General features: G+C 37.6%; 2 protein-coding genes across 3 annotated transcripts in view; one reads left to right on the forward strand and one right to left on the reverse strand.

Moving 5' to 3' along the window:
* The window catches only part of THOC1 (THO complex 1), a 68,611-nt gene extending 61,892 nt beyond the window's left edge, over positions 1–6,719 (forward strand). For both annotated transcript variants that reach the window (XM_021718666.1, XM_008070234.2), the window contains exons 18-21: positions 901–984; positions 4,883–5,030; positions 5,820–5,895; positions 6,309–6,719. In XM_021718666.1, coding sequence (XP_021574341.1) covers positions 901–984; positions 4,883–5,030; positions 5,820–5,895; positions 6,309–6,604 — 604 coding nt within the window. In that variant the 3' untranslated portion in view covers positions 6,605–6,719. The remainder of the gene's footprint in view (positions 1–900; positions 985–4,882; positions 5,031–5,819; positions 5,896–6,308) is intronic.
* A 2,082-nt stretch (positions 6,720–8,801) lies between these two features.
* Positions 8,802–19,255, reverse strand: part of USP14 (ubiquitin specific peptidase 14) — a 43,430-nt gene continuing 32,976 nt past the window's right edge. The window contains exons 10-15 of the mRNA XM_021718667.1: positions 18,460–18,525; positions 18,213–18,305; positions 16,953–17,081; positions 11,452–11,512; positions 10,697–10,804; positions 8,802–9,714 (exon numbers count right to left, since the gene is read on the reverse strand). Coding sequence (XP_021574342.1) covers positions 9,563–9,714; positions 10,697–10,804; positions 11,452–11,512; positions 16,953–17,081; positions 18,213–18,305; positions 18,460–18,525 — 609 coding nt within the window. The 3' untranslated portion in view covers positions 8,802–9,562. The remainder of the gene's footprint in view (positions 9,715–10,696; positions 10,805–11,451; positions 11,513–16,952; positions 17,082–18,212; positions 18,306–18,459; positions 18,526–19,255) is intronic.

Genomic DNA, 19,255 nt, shown 5'->3' on the forward strand with positions numbered 1-19,255 from the left:
GTGGCCGGGAGCAGCCACTGCACTCCAGTCTGGGCGACAGAGTGAGACTCCAACTCAAAAAAAAAAAAAAAAAAATCTGAAGCAAATATGGCAAAAGCCTTGGATGTGGAATACAGACATGTTTGTTACATTAGTCCTGATTGCTTAAAATACATCATTTTAAAAATAGCAAGTGGTTCCCAAACATTTGTGAATGACAGCTCTGGCTGGGTTTTACTGTGAATACTCCATTTTGTCTGGTGTGACACATAGGAGAGTGATGGTAAACTCACAAGAAAGCTCACAGGCCCACAATGTTTATTATGGAGCATGTTATTGTAATGAAATGTTATGTCATGAGATTTGACACTAGAGTTTTCTTTAGAGAGCACATTTTTCTAGTTTTAGTCAAAGATGCCTTCTGATCTGATTCTTGTATCTAATTTCTTTGCTTGACTTTGTGTCAAAATTTTATTTTTAAAAACAAACTCAAGAAAGATGCAACTGAAAACCAACCATGCTACCCTGATAACAATTTAAGTAAGAACTAAATGTTAAACTCTTGAAATCTTATTATGGTCTGGTTATTAATTCTGATTTAAAGAAGAAAGAATTCATGAATGGGAACATGTGAAAATGTCTTATTTGTTGGTGAAATTCAAGTGCTATTAAACCCCTGACTGGCCTCTGTGAATAGCAACAGATTCATACCTTATAGTGTATTATATAATGTTTGTTGCACTGCATAGAGTATAAATAGTATATAACTTTGTATAGTATTAGACTACTCATTATTGTCCTTTTTGAGTTTAGAGTGTTTTAAAATCTGAGTAATCTCTGTCTAAAGTATGAGTACCATCAGAATCTTTTATTGTCACCATTTTGTATTAGTATCCTCACTAGTTATTTTATAATGCCCAGGGAATACATGCCAACTTTGGAGGAGTTCTTTGAAGAAGCCATTGAACAGGCAGACCCTGAAAACATGGTTGAAAATGAATTTAAGTAAGTAATGTTTCTCACAGACTAATGTTAATTTTCTCCAATGGTTTTTCGTAAGGAAATGTGTATATACTAGAAAGCTTTTTTTTTTGAGTTGGAGTCTCACTCTGTCACCCAGGCTGGAGTGCAGTGGCATGTTCACAGCCACCCCAGCGTTGACCTGCTGGGCTCCAGTGATCCTTCTGCCTCAGCCTTCCAAGTCATCGGAACTACAGACATGCACTACCACACCCGGCTAATTTTTTAATTTATTGTAGAGACGATGTCTCACCAAGTTGTTTGGGCTGGTCTCGACCCCACGGACTCAAGCAATCCACTTGCCTCGGCCTCCCAAAGTGCTGGGATTACAGGCTGAGTCACCCAGCCTGGCCTAAAAAGCTTCTTGAGGGAGACAGTAGAGTAGTACTACCTTTCCTGTTGAGTTTATGTTCCAAGTTCACATTATTACATATACTGATTTCAAGGGTTATTCTCACTAACAAACATGACTTGGAATCACCCTCGCTTCCAAATAGAAGGAAAAAACCCCTCATCCCACATCTCCCTCCATCTGTTAGCTCTTTCCTCTGTCCCCTTCAAAGCATGGCATCTCCCAACAGCCATTATAATCCCTGCCTTCATTTCCTCACTTCCGGTCGTCCTCTGTCACTCCGCTGAAGCAGTGTTGGGAGGTCACCTCTTCTTTTTTGACCTCTCAGCAGCATTTGCCAGTTGCCCTATCCCATTCCTCCTTACGTATTTTCTCCTCTTGGCACCCAGGTACTCATTCACCGCCTGCTGTCTGCCCCTGGCCCTTGCTGCCCACTCCGCCTGTCTCCTGGCTCCACACTCTCTGCCTCTAAGACATTAGTGATGATCCCATGGCTTTCAGTCAGTAGGTGTTACAGGAGAGTAATTGAGAGGCAAGGGCAGAGTGTAGGTTTTGATTCCCTCTACTACTGACTCACTAGGCAGCCAGGGCTGCTTTAATAATTAAACCCCTGTATCGCTTTTCTTCTCTGTTAAACAGTAATAGTACCCATTTCACAGGATTATTCTGATGATTAAATAAGATGATTCAATTTGAACCATGTACTTACTGCATCTAGTTAGCACTCGATGTTCCTGACTATTGTGACCCTGTGACTAGAGTTGTTACAGCTACTGTGACTTCTTAACTAGTCTGTGGTCAGTTAAATTTCCCATGCATCAGTCAGTGGTTTTTAAAATAAATGCACAAGCTCAATCTCCTGCTTAAAACCCTACAGTGAGTGCCAACTCCAAACTCCTTCCCAGAGCCTCAAAGACCTCTTTGGTTTGGCTCATACCTGCTTCTCGAGCCACGCCTCCATTTTACTGTTTTCTCTGTTTTAACCCCATCAGCCCTGTTTCTCTTCCCCTCTGTGGCCTTTCCCTTCAGGACCTTTGCGCTTTACTCTTCTGCTAGCTCATGAAACCACTTCCCCCCCACCCCACCCAGGTCTTCCCATGGCTGGCTCTTTCTGCAGACCTCCCTGGCCAGGAAGCTCCTCCCTTCCCAGGAAGCTCCTCCCTTCCCCAGCCCCCTTTACTGCCTTCATTGGTGTTTATTTCATAGCACTCAATACTATTCAAAACTCTCATTTCTTGTGTTTTCTTCATTCTTACTACTGTCTAAAATTGCCTTTCACCCTCGATGTTAATCAGTAAATGTTTGCCAACATTCCACATTACTGTGTCAGGTATTCTTTAAGTACTTACCTTATACCATTTTATAGTTAAGGAAACTGAGGCACAGAGGGTAATTTACATAGGTTCTCAGCTAGTAAATGACAGAACCAGGAAAGTCATTCTGGCCTCAAGGGCCCTGTTTTTTTTCTTTTTTGAGTCAGAAAAGTCTTACTCACGCCCAGGCTGGAGTGCAGTGGCACACTCATGGCCACCACAGCCTCTACCAGCTGGGCTCAGGCGATCCTCTTACCTCAGCATCCCAAAGTGCTGGAATTATAGGCATGTAAGGCCCTGCTCTTAACGACAATATTATTCTGCCTCAAGTGTTCAGGATGCATATCTGCATGTTTTCACAACTCAAAGGCCTGGCTCAAAGGCTTTTTTTTTTTTTTTTTAAGATGGGATCTCACTCGTCTCAATCTCAGGCTGTCGTACAAGAGCATAGTTCACTGCAGCCTCAAACTCCTGGGCTCAAGCAATCCTCCTGCCTCTGCCTCCCCAGTATCTGAGATTACAGGTGCATGCCACCATGCCTGGCTAAAAATACTTGTTGATCGAAAGAATATTAATTTATCATTGTTACCTAACACTAGGTGGATTCATTCTTACAGTAATAGCTCTCTAGGATTAGTTTAAGATCTTGAATGGTATGGATCTGTGAAGAATTAGAAAAATTATAGTTGACAAAGAACTCTGAGCTGGGCTCGGTGGCTCAGCCTGTAATCCCACGCCTGGGAGGCTGAGGTGAGTGGATTGCCTGAGCCACGGGTTCGAGACCTGCCTGGGCAACTTGACGAGACCTCATCTCTACAATAAATCAAAAATTAGCTGGGCATGGTCACATCCGCCTGTAGTTCCAGCTACTCGGAAGGCTGAGGCGGAAGGATCACCGGATCCCAGCAGGTCGAGGCTGCGGTGGCCGGGAGCGGCCACTGCACTCCAGTCTGGGCAACAGAGTGATACTCCAACTCCAAAAAAAAAAAAGAACTCTGAAAATGCTCAAAAGAATAAAATTGTTAAACAGAGATGTGTCAGAGAGGAATATTCTTAACTGTTTAGGCAGCAGGTGTTAGCACAGGAAGTCCCTAGTCTCTAGACGAAGTTCCATTAAGTCTTTGGTGATACTAGCACATCTAAAAGGTGTCTTAGGCTTATTTATCAGAAATGACCAAATAAACCGGGTTGCTCATCTGTGAACTTAGGGTGCAGGAACTCCCAGAAACTCATGAATGGAATGTGTCAATTGATTTGCAGCATTGCCTCTTCCTGGAGCATTATCTTTAGAATTTCTCTGAGGTTTCTTTTCTCACCTGATAGAATACCCATTACTGCTGTGCTTCATTAGGGAACAGTTTGTGGATTCTTTCTTAACATCACTGCTTACATTGTGGGCTAGTGGATTTCTCTTGTTTAGTATTTGAGCTATTTGTAGTCATAGAGATTGGTATTAAGTGAATTAAAGTTTAGATATATATAAATAGAAATCCAAATATTTGTTAAATTAAATGATTTATACAATATTCTGAAACTCACACCTGCAGATGACAAGTATGTCTATTGGCCAGGCACAGTGGCTCATGCTGTAGTCCTAGCACTTTGGGAGGTGGAGGCGAGAGGACTTCCTGAGCCCCAGGGGTTCAAGACCAGCCCAGGCAACTTGGCGAGCCCTCATCTCTACAATAAACCAAAAAAAATTAGCCGGGCATGCTGGCATGCACCTGTAGTCCCAGCTACTTGGTGGATGGCTGAGGCAGAAGGATCACCTGATCCCAGTCGAGGCTGCAGTGGCTGTGAGCGTGCCACTGCACTCCAGCCTGGGTGACAGAGTAAAAGTCCTACTCAAAACTTAGGTACATATTTTTTATTTTCCAGATTAAGTAGATGGATGATTTCCTGTCACACACATAAAGCTTCTAGCCAGTACCAGACCCATATTCACTGTTAAAATTAATTAAAATGTATGTAAACTTTAAAAACGTGTGCCTCTTCAGACTCTTGGTTTCTGTTATTAGTTATGTATGAATCTGTTGGTTTCTATTATTTCTAAGTGGACTTACATACTGAGAGGTTCTTTAGGAATAGAATTAGAATGCAAAGACTGGAACTTTGAGCTACTTAAAGCATAGAATTTCACATGGCAGAATTATATGAAGTAGAAGGGAATACAGAAGTAGAAAACCATAAATTACAAGACTGATCTCCCTTTTTATAGGGCTGTGAACAATTCCAATTACGGCTGGAGAGCCCTGAGACTGTTAGCACGGAGAAGCCCTCACTTTTTCCAGCCAACCAACCAGCAGTTCAAAAGTTTGCCAGAATATCTCGAAAACATGGTAATAAAGCTAGCCAAGGAGTTACCAGTAAGTAACATAAATCAATTTTTTATGCCCTTTAGTTGACATTATCTTCTTTAAAACTGCCATCACTATATCTGAGCAAAAGAGCTGAATTAGTTTATTATGTGAGAAAAAATAGTGATCCAGACTCCCATGTTTTATAATGAGGAAGAAAAATGCACTTGAGTATACATTTATAGGAAATACATAAACTGATAGAGGTAACTGATAATTTTGTATACAGTGAGTACTTTAACATAAATTCATAGTACTTTGGGTAAACTGTTTTCCACCTCTAAACTCAAACATGAAGTTTTCGTGTTTGCCAGTACATTATGTATTGTCTTTTATCAAAGGTAGGACTTAAGGGGTCAGGAACTTGGGCCTGCCTTTCTCCTCTTCTCCAGTACAGTTTTCTAATGGTATTACTACAATATGGTAAAGATATTGTGTGCCTAAAATCTAATGGACATTGTTGCTTCCTGGCTTCCTTGAGGCTTCTTTACTAAACCCTCTGTATTTGCAAATCCTATTACAGGTATTTGCAAATTCTGTTACTGGGCTTTTTTTACCATCTCCCTGCTCCTCAGGTTTGGGGTGGGGAGCCCTCCCAACTCTCACATCTTCACCTGTTCCTTCTGCAGGTTAAGACTTAGGATTCTTACCCAACATTCCCATTTAATGCTCGCAGGGGTTAGATTCTGGGGCCCTGTGGTTGGAATCTCACAATCACTCTTACCTAAACAAAAAGTATCTGCTACCTTACTTCAGAAGTTGGCATTATTTTAAACATTCGTTTTTCTTATTTTTAAGCCTCCTTCTGAAGAAATAAAAACAGGTGAGGATGAAGATGAGGAAGATAATGATGCTTTACTGAAGGAAAATGAAAGTAAGAATTGAATTTTCTTGGCTATTTTACAAAATTGGAAAAGATTGGGGTTTGTTGAGAGGTACGTTATTTAATTTGATCTACTTCTCAACTTCTACCATTTTGTCTCAGCTCCGTTTCTGACTTATAGTAAAGAATGATAAACATTGCTTTAGTAGCTTTAAAAATACTACATTTTATTCAGTAAAATTTGAAAGTAATGACATTTTAAAACGGAAGAAACAAGCTTTAATTCGATTCTTGATCATGATTATGAGGGTTATTCACTCATGGAGAATATAAAAAAGAATTGTTTTCCTTTTAAAATAAAGCTTATTGAATGATTAATACCCACAGCTTTCCTATTCTGATGTATACCTAGGACTGCACATATCACTGTACTTTGCACATGATTTATACTCTGTGTTTTCTAGGTCCTGATGTTCGGCGAGACAAACCTGTAACAGGGGAACAAATAGAGGTGTTTGCCAACAAGCTGGGTGAACAATGGAAGATACTGGCTCCCTACTTAGAAATGAAAGACTCAGAAATTAGGCAGATTGAGTGTGACAGTGAAGACATGAAGATGAGAGCTAAGCAGCTCCTCGTTGCCTGGCAAGACCAAGAGGGAATCCACGCAACGCCCGAGAACCTCATCAGTGCACTCAACAAGTCTGGATTAAGTGACCTTGCAGAAAGTCTAACTAATGACAATGAGACAAATAGTTAGCTTATTTCTTTTTTTTTATTATTAAAACTGTGATAAGATTTTGTTACCAAGCAGCATTTGATAAGAGGTCCACTGGTTTTGGTAAACAATAAACATTTTTGTAACAGTTGTTGTACAGTTGGCTGGTGCTCCAAGAACAACAGAACATGTATTGGCTCAAACCCAAGTTTGGGGAGGACGGGAGGGTGGCTGGGCAAAAGAACCTAAATGAAGTGACCTCAAGAACACAAATATATTTTTGTTAAATAAATATGTATTTATAATGAGGTTAAATAAGCAATATTGAGGGATATGTTGTTTCCTATGCCAGATTAATTTCTTGTGTGCTGTTAGGAGTTATAAAATCTAGGTATTCTGAAGTCCCAGAATAACACTTTCTGAAACCATATGACTATTGTCATTTATTCATGCTTTAATAAGGGATCGGCAAATGATGGTCTGCTCACCATCTGTTTTATAACTGAAATGTATTGGCACCTAGCCATGCAAACACTTGTTCATATTGTCTATGGCTTCAGTTGTACGATAACAGCAAAGCTAAGTAGTTGTAGCAGACAGTACTTTATAACCTGCAAAGCTTAAAATACTGTCTGGCCCATTACAAAAAAAAAGTTTGCCGACCCCCAACTTTAAAAGAAATGGGGTGAAGTCTAACACCTCGCTCTTTTACATGGCTTTATAAAAATTATCTGACTACTCAAGACTTTAAATTACCTCAGGGACTGTTGTGAAGTTCAAATGAGATGTACGAGAAAGCGCCCTATACACAGCAAAGCACTATGTAGTGGTGGTGGAAGACAGTACCATCTGCTCTTCCTGTTCCCCATGTAGTTAGTAAGCATTTCCCTTTAGAGCTCCAAGAGTACGTCGTCATCATTTCTATCCTGAAGAAGGGCTACTTAATGCATATTACACTGCAAATGCTCTGGCTTGGGTCTCACTTCACTAGCTAGTCAGTGATCTAGCACAGCTCTAATGTTGAAATGGCCTCAATGTTAGTGGCACAGCTTATAAGGCACGTTCAGGAATCAAGACTTTTTTTTTTTGGCCTGCTCTCCCTTCTCAAAGACCTTACATGTAAGACTGAATTGTTAAACAGCCTTGGTAGTTTTTAAAGCAACACTGGTGTAAATCCCATTTCTACTGTAAAAAATATCTTTGGAATAATGCTTTTTTAGAGCAAATAAAATGAAATCAACCTATTTATGACAAGGCATTACAATTTTTAAAATTCTAACACATTCCATACAAGGTTTATATACTTTGTTTTCTAAGCCTGCCTCACTTGGTCTGGTAGCTACAGCATCTGGCAAGTCAGAATATCTAAATCCTGACTGCTAAATTCATGTCCTCATAAAACTGTTCTGACCAAATGAAACAATGAATAAAAAAGACTTTGCAAAGTTACAGGCATTATACAAACATAACAAATCATTACAAGTCTTAGGGTCTCATCCTCCCCATTCTATCCCTCAGCCTCCCAAAGTAAAAGAGTATTGATTGCCAACAGTCAACGTATTAGAAGAGGAAGCTATTTACAAGTTTCCCTGAAATGCTTATTTTAACCCCTTGTGTTCTCAGATTATATCACATCAGATTTGAGAGGAAAATGACTACTAGTTTCCAGAAATCTAATAGTTAATTATCAGTGTTGTGCTCTGCAGAGCATTAAAACAACATAAGCAAAGATGAGATGTCATGATAATCCCCAAACTTTGTTATAAATATCGAGCTCAAAATCAGAGACATTAGCTAATATACTATCCTTTATCCTTTCCCTAGCAATCAATCAAGGCTCCCGAAACAATGATGAGGAACTAACTAGAATGTATTATAATGTAGGAAACCTACCACATTGAAAAATCTTATGCAGTTGGTATTTTCCCCATCTCTTGAAAATGGCTAAATTTTGAAATGAACATTAAGATTTTGGGAATTAAGAGACGGAAAACACCAACAGAGCCAAGGAACGAATCTTAACCACTGCATTTGGCATCCAGAGAAATCCATTAATCTTACAACTTTGTGTTTCTTTGTAAATGGAATATGGGTGGGCAAAGAAAATAACATATTTTTAAATGGATGCTTAACAGCACAGTATTATTAACCATCTGCAGAAATTGTATAATATTAAGCATATCCGAATCTTCAGGCAAGCTCCAACACTCAGACAAAAGACTTGAGGTCAAAAGTTGTCAACCCCTCCTTTTTTTTTTTTTTTTTTTTATTAAATATCCTCATTTTCTAAAAATAGGCAACCAGAGCTTGTCAACATTTAGGATTACTACAAAACCATTCCAAAGTTAAATGTACAATCCATAGTACATCAGAGAGAGACACAATAATAAAGGTATAATCAAAGGTACTGTTATTGATCACAATTTATTGTTAAAGTCGTGAAAAGCCAGCAGCAGTCAGGCTGGACAAATACTTGATTGTGCCCATGTTCCCATGGGATGGACAGCGGCACTGAGTTACACAATGAGGGCAATACTTCCTTTTCCACCTTCCTAGAAAAGTTTGTTAGGTAAGGCAAAGGATGGGCAGCTACCGAGTGGTGGTTGAACCATGCAAGAACAACAAATAATAGGTAACAGGTGTGCAGTAGACATCTGATTGCTCAATCTTGGGCTGAAAAGGGCAGTGAGAAAAATTACCACAGAGGGAATGGTTAAAAGGCATTTCAACTCAGAATTTCAGAAAATTAATGCAAGAAATAAGCTTTTAAAAAATGTCTTCCTGCCACCCTCATACAGGACAGCACGATCCAAGATAATTTTCTCTTTGCTGTAATTTTTTAGATTGATGCCCAGAGTGGTCTGCTTCTGCCCTTCTATGTTCCACATGAGGGAAAACAGACAAAACCACTTAAGTGTCTTCCTCTAAAGCTCTGGATTATAGAAGTGATCAACAAATAACATTTACTTCACACCTAAGCATAAATATGTAAAATGAAGATTACTGTTCGCTTTCCTCTTCCATTATTTCAACTCTGCGAGGCCCATACAGTAGAACATAAGCAATGTGCCAGTCTCCACCACCAGACAGCCGCAAGATGTCTTCTGGTGTTACAATGCTGACCTTATCATCATCAAACTTAATCCATTCATCTGGATAAGGAGGGAAGAAAATGAAATTAATAGTATGCATGATTCTTTTCAGAGTTCCACTGCAAAACAGGTACTAAACAGTACAAAGCACAGCAGTGCTCCATCTGCCACACCAACCAGTCCCGACCTCAAAGGTTCAAGAGCCTGCAGTGGGTCCATGAGGTTACAACTATTCTGACGCTACTAGACATTATTTGCATTTTCCACCCTCATTCTCTGGAGCCTACATAGGATTTTTCAGAGGCTATATGGTGTGTGATAATGCAACAGATTAAATGCAGAAACTGACAGGAGAATCCAGTTGTCTTCTATGAAGCTAGATAGTAAAAAAGACTTAAAATGTAAATCAATACCATTTCTTCCCAATTGTTTTTGTTTTGGAAAATGTCATTTAAAAAATGTTATTTAGGTTAATATTATGGGAGTATCACTCATTTTTAATAAATTAATTTTTTAATTTCTCAGTTTTAATTTCTCCTAATACAGTTGTGTGTGGGTTTTTTTCTTGTGTTTTTTTAGTTGGAATCACCCAGATTAGAGTGCAGTGGCACAATCACAGCTACCACAGCCTCCTAGCCTCAAGTGATCTCCTGGCCTCAAGCAATCCTTCCACCTCAGCCTTCTTAGTAGCTGGAACCACAGGTGCACACCACCTCACCCAGCTAATTTTTAAAAAAATTAATTGTAGAGATGAGGTCTCACTATGTTGCCCAAGCTGGTCTCAAACTCCTAGGGCTCAGGCAATCCTCTTGCCTCAGCCTCACAAAGTGCTGGGATTACAAGCATGAGCCACCACACCTGGGCTCTAAATACAGTTTGAATTTCTAATATAAAAGATACAAACCTCATAAACAAACGCTCTTTGAGACCTCAATAATTAAGAATGTAAAGGAGTTCTGAGACCAAAAAGTCTGAAAACCAAAATGCTATAAAAATTTATGATAAACTGTTGAAATAGTATTGAAAAATAATAGACCTTTACCTTGTTTCCTTTTCACCCATGACACATAATGACCTGAAGAGCTAGACCTTCCCTGGTGTGTTAGCACAGCTTGTAAGTCATAGTATCCACAATTATTGGAGCCAATATCTAAAGAAAGACGTAACTCCATTAATAATAGACAATGAACAGACGTGCTTTCTCAAGCTAGGTAACAAGAAGCAACATTCAAGTTCAGATTAAGGATGTACTGCTTTATTAGAATCCAGTAAGCATTACTGTCAGATCAGAGTTAAGGCTTTATGACTGCTGTCTTAAAAGTATCTCACTCATAGATCTGTATGCTAAAAAAACCTGATTTTTACTGTATGTCACAATAAGATAAATTATTCAAGACACCGGTCTTTGTTTTTTTTTTTTGTCAAAATCACTCTGTTGCCCAGGCTGGAGTGCAATGGCATGATTATAGCTCACTGCAGCCTCGACCTGCTGGGTTCAGGCGATCCTTCAGCCTCAGCCTTCAAAGAAGTAGCCGGGACTACAGGCACATGCCACCAAAGGCCAATTTTTAAAATTTATTGTAATGAGGTCTTGTCATGTTGCCTAGACTGGTCTTGAACTCCTGGGGTTGGGCAATCCTCTCATCTCAGCCCCCCAAAGTGCTGGGATTATAGGCATGAGACACCGCACCTGGCCTGAACTTTTTTTTGGAAAGCATATTGGAATAAATATGTAGAAAGACAGCAGTTTTACCTAAAAAACACATATAACTCAATTTAAATGAAAATTTTACTTACCATCAGCAAAAGAAAAGGGTTCATATTTAACTTCTTTCTGGGGACTACTCTTTTTGTCACTCTGAGGAAAAACAAATACTTTTAAATCATGATTTTGGAAATAAAATTTGAATTCTCAGCAAGTATTCAATTTTACAAATATTTGTACAGGGCAAAGCACAGAGACAAAATATAGTCTACCTTAAAACTTACTACGTTTATGTAACTACAGTTAACCTAAAACTAAATCCAGAGGCCCTATATTGTAACCATATGTAATCTTGTTATATAGTACAGTAATAGACCCCTGGATGTCATGACCAACTTTAAAACCACTAAAGCTACAGCCTCCCAGTGAATACAGCAGTAGAGTCAGTGATCTAGGGTAGAAAAGGAAAACCCAATTCCCTCATTTTACAAAAACACTATCAAACCACAAGAGAACACAAGGGGGGGGGGACTGCCTCAAAACAAGAGAGGTCAAATTACTGCAAGTTTTAGTAAAATCTCCTAAGCCATGGCCACCTGCTACTTCAGCCCAAATGAACTGAAATATCTATTCAGCAAAGATTTGCCGGGGTGGCTGTGAGTGTGCCACTGCACTCCAGTCTGGGCGACAGAGTGACAGAGTCAAAAAAAAAAAACAAAAAACACTAAAACAGTAATGAAGACAATGCCAGCAGTTTAAAGATAGCTGGGATGGCAAGAAGTCAAAGGATTCTACAACAAAAGATGGCAATTAAGCTAACTATACTTTTTATATAGATAATATAACACCTAGACCAACCACTAAGAAGATTTTTATATAAAGAAATTCATTGAAAAACATAAATAAGTCAAAAAGGAACTCTCAAACTGTTCAAGTAACCCACAAGAAGGCAAAAAAGAAACCAGAGTAAACTGCAACAAAATAGCAGACTTAAATCTTAGTATATCAATAACTGCATTAAATGTAACTAACAGCATTAAATGCCAATAGTCTAAATATACCGATAGCATTTAAATTTAATAGAATTTAAATCACCTAAGTGTTTTTTCTCACCACAATGGCATCAAACTAAAATCATCAAAGAAAGATAACAGGAAAGTTACTTAGATACTTCTAAGTAACCCATGGTCCAAGAGGACATCTCAAGAGAAATAAAAATAAAAATAATAATAAAATAAGGAACAGAATGAGAATGGAAATATAACATACCGATATTTGTAGGATACAATGAAACCAAATGGAAATACAATATACTCATATTTGCAGGATACAATGAAACCACCGCGGAAAGGAAAATTTATGGCACTAATGAATACATTAGAAAAGAGGAAATATCAGATATCAATAACCTTAGATCCCCCCTCAAGAACATGAAAAAGAATAAACCCAAAACAAGCAGATGAGTAGAAATCACTAAACTTAAAAACAAAGAACAGAAAAAAAGCCCATTTTTTGAAAAGAGCAACAAAGTTAACATCCTCAAGCAAGAAGAAAAATCAATATCAGGAATGACACAGGTGATAGATCTCATTCACAACCTGCAGGCATCAAAAGGGTTATTAAGCAATACTGGGAACAACTCTATACACAAATTTTATAAGCAAAATGAAATTAGCCCATTCTACAAAAACAAACCACCACAAAAAATTTAGTATGAAAAAGATCCTCTGAATGGCCCTTTAACTATGAAGAAAATCTAATTTGTAATTTTAAAACTCCTAAAAGATGCACAATCTACGCACAAACTGTTTCACCAGACAATTGTTTAACACCAATTCCACATAATCTTTTTCAAAAAATAAGAGGAAAAAATACCCAGAAATTCAGCAAAGTAGAGGAAATAAGATAAACATACAAAAAATAATTGTATTTCTACACTACCTATAAATACTTGAAAATGAAATTAAGAAAGAAATGTCATTTACAAAATCAACAAAAATAAACAACTTAGGAATAAATTTATAATAAATCAGTCAACTTAAAAAAAAGGAGGCAAAAGACATGATAGACACTTCTCAAAAGAAGATATACAGGCAGCCAACAGACACATGAAAAAGTGCTCAGCCTCACTCATCATCAGAGAAATGCAAATCAAAACCACAATGAGATACCACCTAACCCCTGTAGGAATGGCCATCATTAATAAAACAAACAACAACAGATGCTGGTGAGGATGTGGAGAAAAAGGAACACTTCTACACTGCTGGTGGGAATGCAGACTAGCACAACCTCTTTGGAAGACAGTGTGGCGATTTCTGAAAGAACTAGAAATTGACCTTCCATATGACCCAGCAATTCCCCTATTGGGAATATACCCGGAGGAACTCAAATTATTCTACAAAAAAGATACCTGCACACATATGTTTGTTGCAGCTCTATTCACAATAGCAAAAACATGGAACCAACCGTGTTGCCCATCGAAGCTGGACTGGATTAAAAAAGTGTGGTACATATACACAATGGAATATTATGCAACCATAAAGAAGGGCAAATATATGGACTTTGCAGCAATTTGGATGGATTTGGAGTCGATCATACTCAGTGATTTATCACAGAAACAAAGAACAGAGTTCCATATGTTCTCACTCATAAGGTGACCTTGAACAAATTATAATGCTATAAGAAAGCGATTGGTGGTAGTAGAAAACTGTCAGGGGAGGGGAGGTGGGAACAGGCAGTTGAGGGAAACTGCTAGGGGAGGGAGGGGCATACCTCATCAACAAGGGTACCTGCAGAATCAATGTTTGTATACCTACCTAATCCTGAATTGTATCCCACATCTTTATAATAAAAAAATTAAAAAAAAAAGAAAATGAAATTAAGAAAGTAATGTCATTTACAAAAGCCAACAAAAATAAATGACAGGAATAAACTTCACCAAAGAACTGCAAGAATTATACACTGAAAACTATAAAATAGTGTTTTAAAAAAATTAAAGGCCTAAATAAATACAAAGACATTAATTAAATTTATGGGCTGCACAGACTTAATACCATTAAGATAGCAAACTGATCCACAGGTTCACTGGAATCCCTATCAAAACTCCAATTACTTGTTTTGAAAAAATGGACAAAGTGATCCTAAAATACACCTGGAAATGGAAGGCACTCACAACAGCTAAACAATCTCCAGAAGAAGAACAAAGTTGGAGCGTTGACACTTCACAATTTCAATCCTTATTTAAAAAAACAACAGTAAGCTGGGCTCGGTGGCTCAGCCTGTAATCCCGCGCCTTTGGGAGGCCGAGGTGAGTGGATTGCCTGAGCCCGCGGGTTCAAGACCCGCCTGGCAGCGAGACCTCATCTCTACAATAAATCAAAAAAAAATCAGCCGGGCGTGGTAGTGCATGCCTGTAATTCTGGCTACTTGGAAGGCTGAGGCAGAAGGATCACCGGAGCCCAGCAGGTTGAGGCTGCGGTGGCCGGAAGCGGCCACTGCACTCCAGTCTGTGCGACAGAGTGAGACCCCAACTCAAAAAAAAAAAAACAAAAACAGTAATCAAGACTGTAGTACTGGCATAAGGACAGACATACCAACCAGTGGAATAAAACTGATAATCCAAAAACATACATCTATGGTCAACCAATTCTCTACAAAGATGCCAAGACCACTAAAAGAGCAAAAAATCGCTTATATTTTTAGAGACAGGTACTTGCCCAGGCTGGAGTATAGTGGCACAATCATATCTCACTGCAGTCTCAAATTCCTAGACTCAAGTGATCCTCCCACCTCAGCCTCCCAGTCTTTTTAAAAAATGGTGCTAGAACAAGGGGATATTCACATGTGAAGAGTGAATTAGGAACCAGACCTCATAAATATAAAAAGTTAACCCTAAATAGATCAAAGATCTAAATAGAAAAACTAAAACTATAAAACTCTTATGAGAAAATGCAGGTGTAAATCTTTGTGACCTTAATCTAGAAAATGGTTTCTTAGATATGACACAAAAAGCACAAGCACCCAAATAAAAAAACAGATTGGATTTCATCAAAATTTTAAAAACTTTACCTCTGAAAAAGACCCCAGATTAAAAGAATGAAAAGACAAGCTACAGATTGGGAAAAAAATATATTTGCAAATTACTTATCCGACAAAGAACCAGTATCTAGAATAAAAAGAACTCTCAGAACTTAAAGTAAAAAGACAAATAGTCCAATTAGAAAACAGACAAAAGACAAGAAAAGACATTTCACCACAGAGGATATACAGATGGCAAATAACAACATGAAAACATGCTCAATTTTGTTAGCCACTTGGGAAATGCAAAGAAAAACACAATGAGAGACCACTATAAAACTATCCTATGGCTAAAATGAAGACCAGTGACACCACCAAATGCTGGTTATTTCATTTATATAAATGTCCTGAAATAACAATATTAAAGAAGTGAAGAACAGGTTAGTGATGGCCAGAAATTACGGAAGAGATGGGGTGAAAAGGAATGGGCCTGTGCCTACAAGGGGCAATTATGAGGGATATCTGTGGTGATGGAAATGTATCTTCACTATGTCAATATCAATATCCTGGCTGTGATATTGTATTATGCAAGACATTGGTTTTGCAAGATGTTACTACTGAGGGAGAATGGGTAAAACGTATTCAGGCTCTCTGTATTATTTCTTATAACCGCATGTTATTCTATAATTATCTCAAAATAAAGTTTAATTTTTAAAAAATGCTTTTAACACACACATACAAATGGTAATCTGAAGATTTAATTTTAAAACTTTATTTTTAGCTACCAGGAAATCTCTTTTTCATTCTGAGGAAAAAAATTCAACATATAAATCAGCTGTATTTTATCTGAACTTACATAAACTTGGTATGGTTATGATTTTAGCAGTTATATGCATATCAGCAGCACCTATCAAAAGACATGACTTAGTTGTCACAGTGGGCATAGATCAACCAATATTTTTTTTGTGAAGCAATCTGGTGTTTATTCATCATTAAACATATGTTTTTTATTTAATTTGCACAGAAAATAAAGGTCCAGTCTAAAATACTCTTAATTTACTTCCTAAGTTTTAAATATATTTAGATAAAACAATATTATGTATAACCAATTCATCTAAAACAGGGATAATTCTATGCCTTACAAGGAAAATGGTAACTCATGCTGAAAACACTAGGTAAGATTTTACATAAAGTGCTTTGAGGAAATAAACATAAAAGAAATAAGAGCTGCAGATTATAGGGGGAAAGAAAATATTAAGCTTATTCTATCATGAAGGACTCACTTACCACAAGGAGAGTTCCTGATTCTTATGCTAAATAAATCTAAAGCTTTAAAGACTTACACTAACATGTAGAATATGTGCATCTACTCATTGTAATATAGCTTCATCCACTTTTATTAGGAGGTTAACAAAACAAAGTAATTGCTGAGCAGTTCAAAGATTAAGCTGTTAATACCAAAAAGTCAGGGCATCTTTACCTATGTGATGACCATTTGTATACCTGATCCTGAATTGTACCCCACACATCTTTAAAATAAAAACATTAAAAATTAAAAGAAAAAAAAAGAACCTACTGTATTTGGCTGCTGATTTACTTTTTTATCTTCTAGATCCTTGAATTTTGACCGAAAAGAGACCATTTTCTCTTGAAGTTCTGGTGTACACAGTTCATACATATCCAGCATAAGAGGAAACTTAACATCCTACACCAACCAAAAGAAAAAAAAGTGTAAACACACTTATAAATACAGTAATTTAAAACATCTATCACACATTTAAAGTAATGCTTTCTTAATTCCAATAAAGTTAAAAATAAGATCTGTGAAAATCACTTGGCAATCTCTGTTGTGGAAAACCTCTTAGTGCTTATTTTCACAAATGATCTGGTTCTAACTTTTTTCAGGTAAGAAATTTTCAAAACATGTTTTTCATTTAATATTTGAACCCATGAAACTGACCACAGATCAGGTACCAAAATGTGTATGACAGAAGGAACATTTTAGAAATATCAGACCACTTGCTGAGAAAATAATGGATCCTCAATTCAGGAGTCAACTTACAAATAGTTTTGTTTTTGTTGTTTTTAATTTTAGACACAATTTTACATAGAAACAACAGTGATATAGTTCAACTTATATCACTATCAATATATATTTAAAGAAAATACTAGTATATACTTAAACTACATTTAACCTTCTCATACAACACTAAATATACTAGAAAATGTACTATGAACTTCCCCTAAAGAAGCTAGAATTGTATTTCTCCCCCAAGGATCAAGAACTGTATGGATGTGTAGCAAGCTCAACAAACTGTATGGATGTGTACAGCTCAACAAAGCAGATCATGTGGCTGGCTCCTAAATCACGGGGCTACAACTCATGGACTCTTTGAGCACCAGGAAACTAACTCTCTCTCCTTTCATCTGGAAGAAAGGAATGACCGAGAACATAGTGCAGCATGTTATACTGTCTCCTGCCTCACGCCTATCCCCAAACCTACTGAATCAGTATCTCTGAAGCTGAGGATCTAGGTCTCAGGAGTGTATCTGGGAAGCCATCAAAATTATCTGTGAATTTTTTTGAAAAATATAATAGAATAAGAAACTGGCCCCACCTGATACTTAATAAGACATTTGGAGTTGGAGGAAGAAGCCAGATATGTGTATAATTAAAGATTAAAAAGATAATAGATAATTCCAGTACACATTCTTGATTAAGAATCACTTGTCTAATGCTAATAATTCCCTTAAATAGTTCAAAGAAAGCTTAACTATCTCTAAGACTGCCTTCAAAGAATTATATTTTATATACAAACTAAAGTTCATGACTAACCTTAAGAACTTTGGCATTCACAGATTCCTTCTCTTTATAAAAAAATCGAACCATCTGAATGGTCAAGTAAGCAGGTAGCCGGCTGATCTTGGACTGAGAAGAGAAAATGGAAAGAAACCTCATTATACCCCAAAACTACACAAGTTTTTAATTCCTTGGTGGTAAAAACAAAAACTAGATAAAAGTAGTTCGTGGGAAATCTTTCAATGAAATGGAATATGATTTCAAAAGAAAATGCACAACTTACAGATTTGATGTACAAAGCATTTCGTTGCAGTGTTGGAGACTGTTTGGTGATTTCTTCTTGAAGTCGCTAAAAGAGAACATAACAGAAGACCTCTAATTCTTTTAGGAATTACGCTACTTAACAGACAATGCACAGCATATTAAGGGATTGGTACCACTGGGAAACAATCTGAATGAAGACAATATGGAAAGACTGTAGACACTTAAATGTGTATAAAGCATCAAATAATTTATACTTGTGTGAACTCCTCTGAGTGTAAATAATATTTGAAGTTTTTTTAGTTATAACCCAAATGTTGCTCCAATTCAGAGAATTTATATTGTATTTTATATAACATAAAGCCTTCTGTGTATAAATTATCAGAATATTCAGATGAGAGAAAAATCAAGAGACTGCAGGAAACACTTATTCTTTATGCTTTATTTAGAAAATCCTTCCAGAACCAATTACTGTTAAATTTTAGAAAAGTAGGATCAGAAAATCCCTGTGAATCTAATAGATGTTGGAAAGCCTTTAGACACGGTACACATCTTAGCATCATGACTGCCTGTCCACTTCCTGTGGCCTGTGCAACACTGGGAAAGGTATTTATTTATCCCCTCTGAGCATCATTTGTAGTAAAATGTAGTAACAGAGCCGGGTTTGGTGGCTCAGCCTGTAATCCCGCACCTTTGGGAGGCTGAGGTGAGCGGATTGCCTGAGCCCGCGGGTTCGAGACCCGCCTAGGCAGCGAGACCTCAACTCTACAATAAATCAAAAAATCAGCCGGGCGTGGTAGCGCCTGCCTGTAATTCCG

Source organism: Carlito syrichta, unplaced genomic scaffold (genome assembly GCF_000164805.1).
Source record: "Carlito syrichta isolate Samal-C Ts95f unplaced genomic scaffold, Tarsius_syrichta-2.0.1 Scaffold313204, whole genome shotgun sequence".
NCBI classification, from domain to species: Eukaryota; Metazoa; Chordata; class Mammalia; order Primates; family Tarsiidae; genus Carlito; species Carlito syrichta.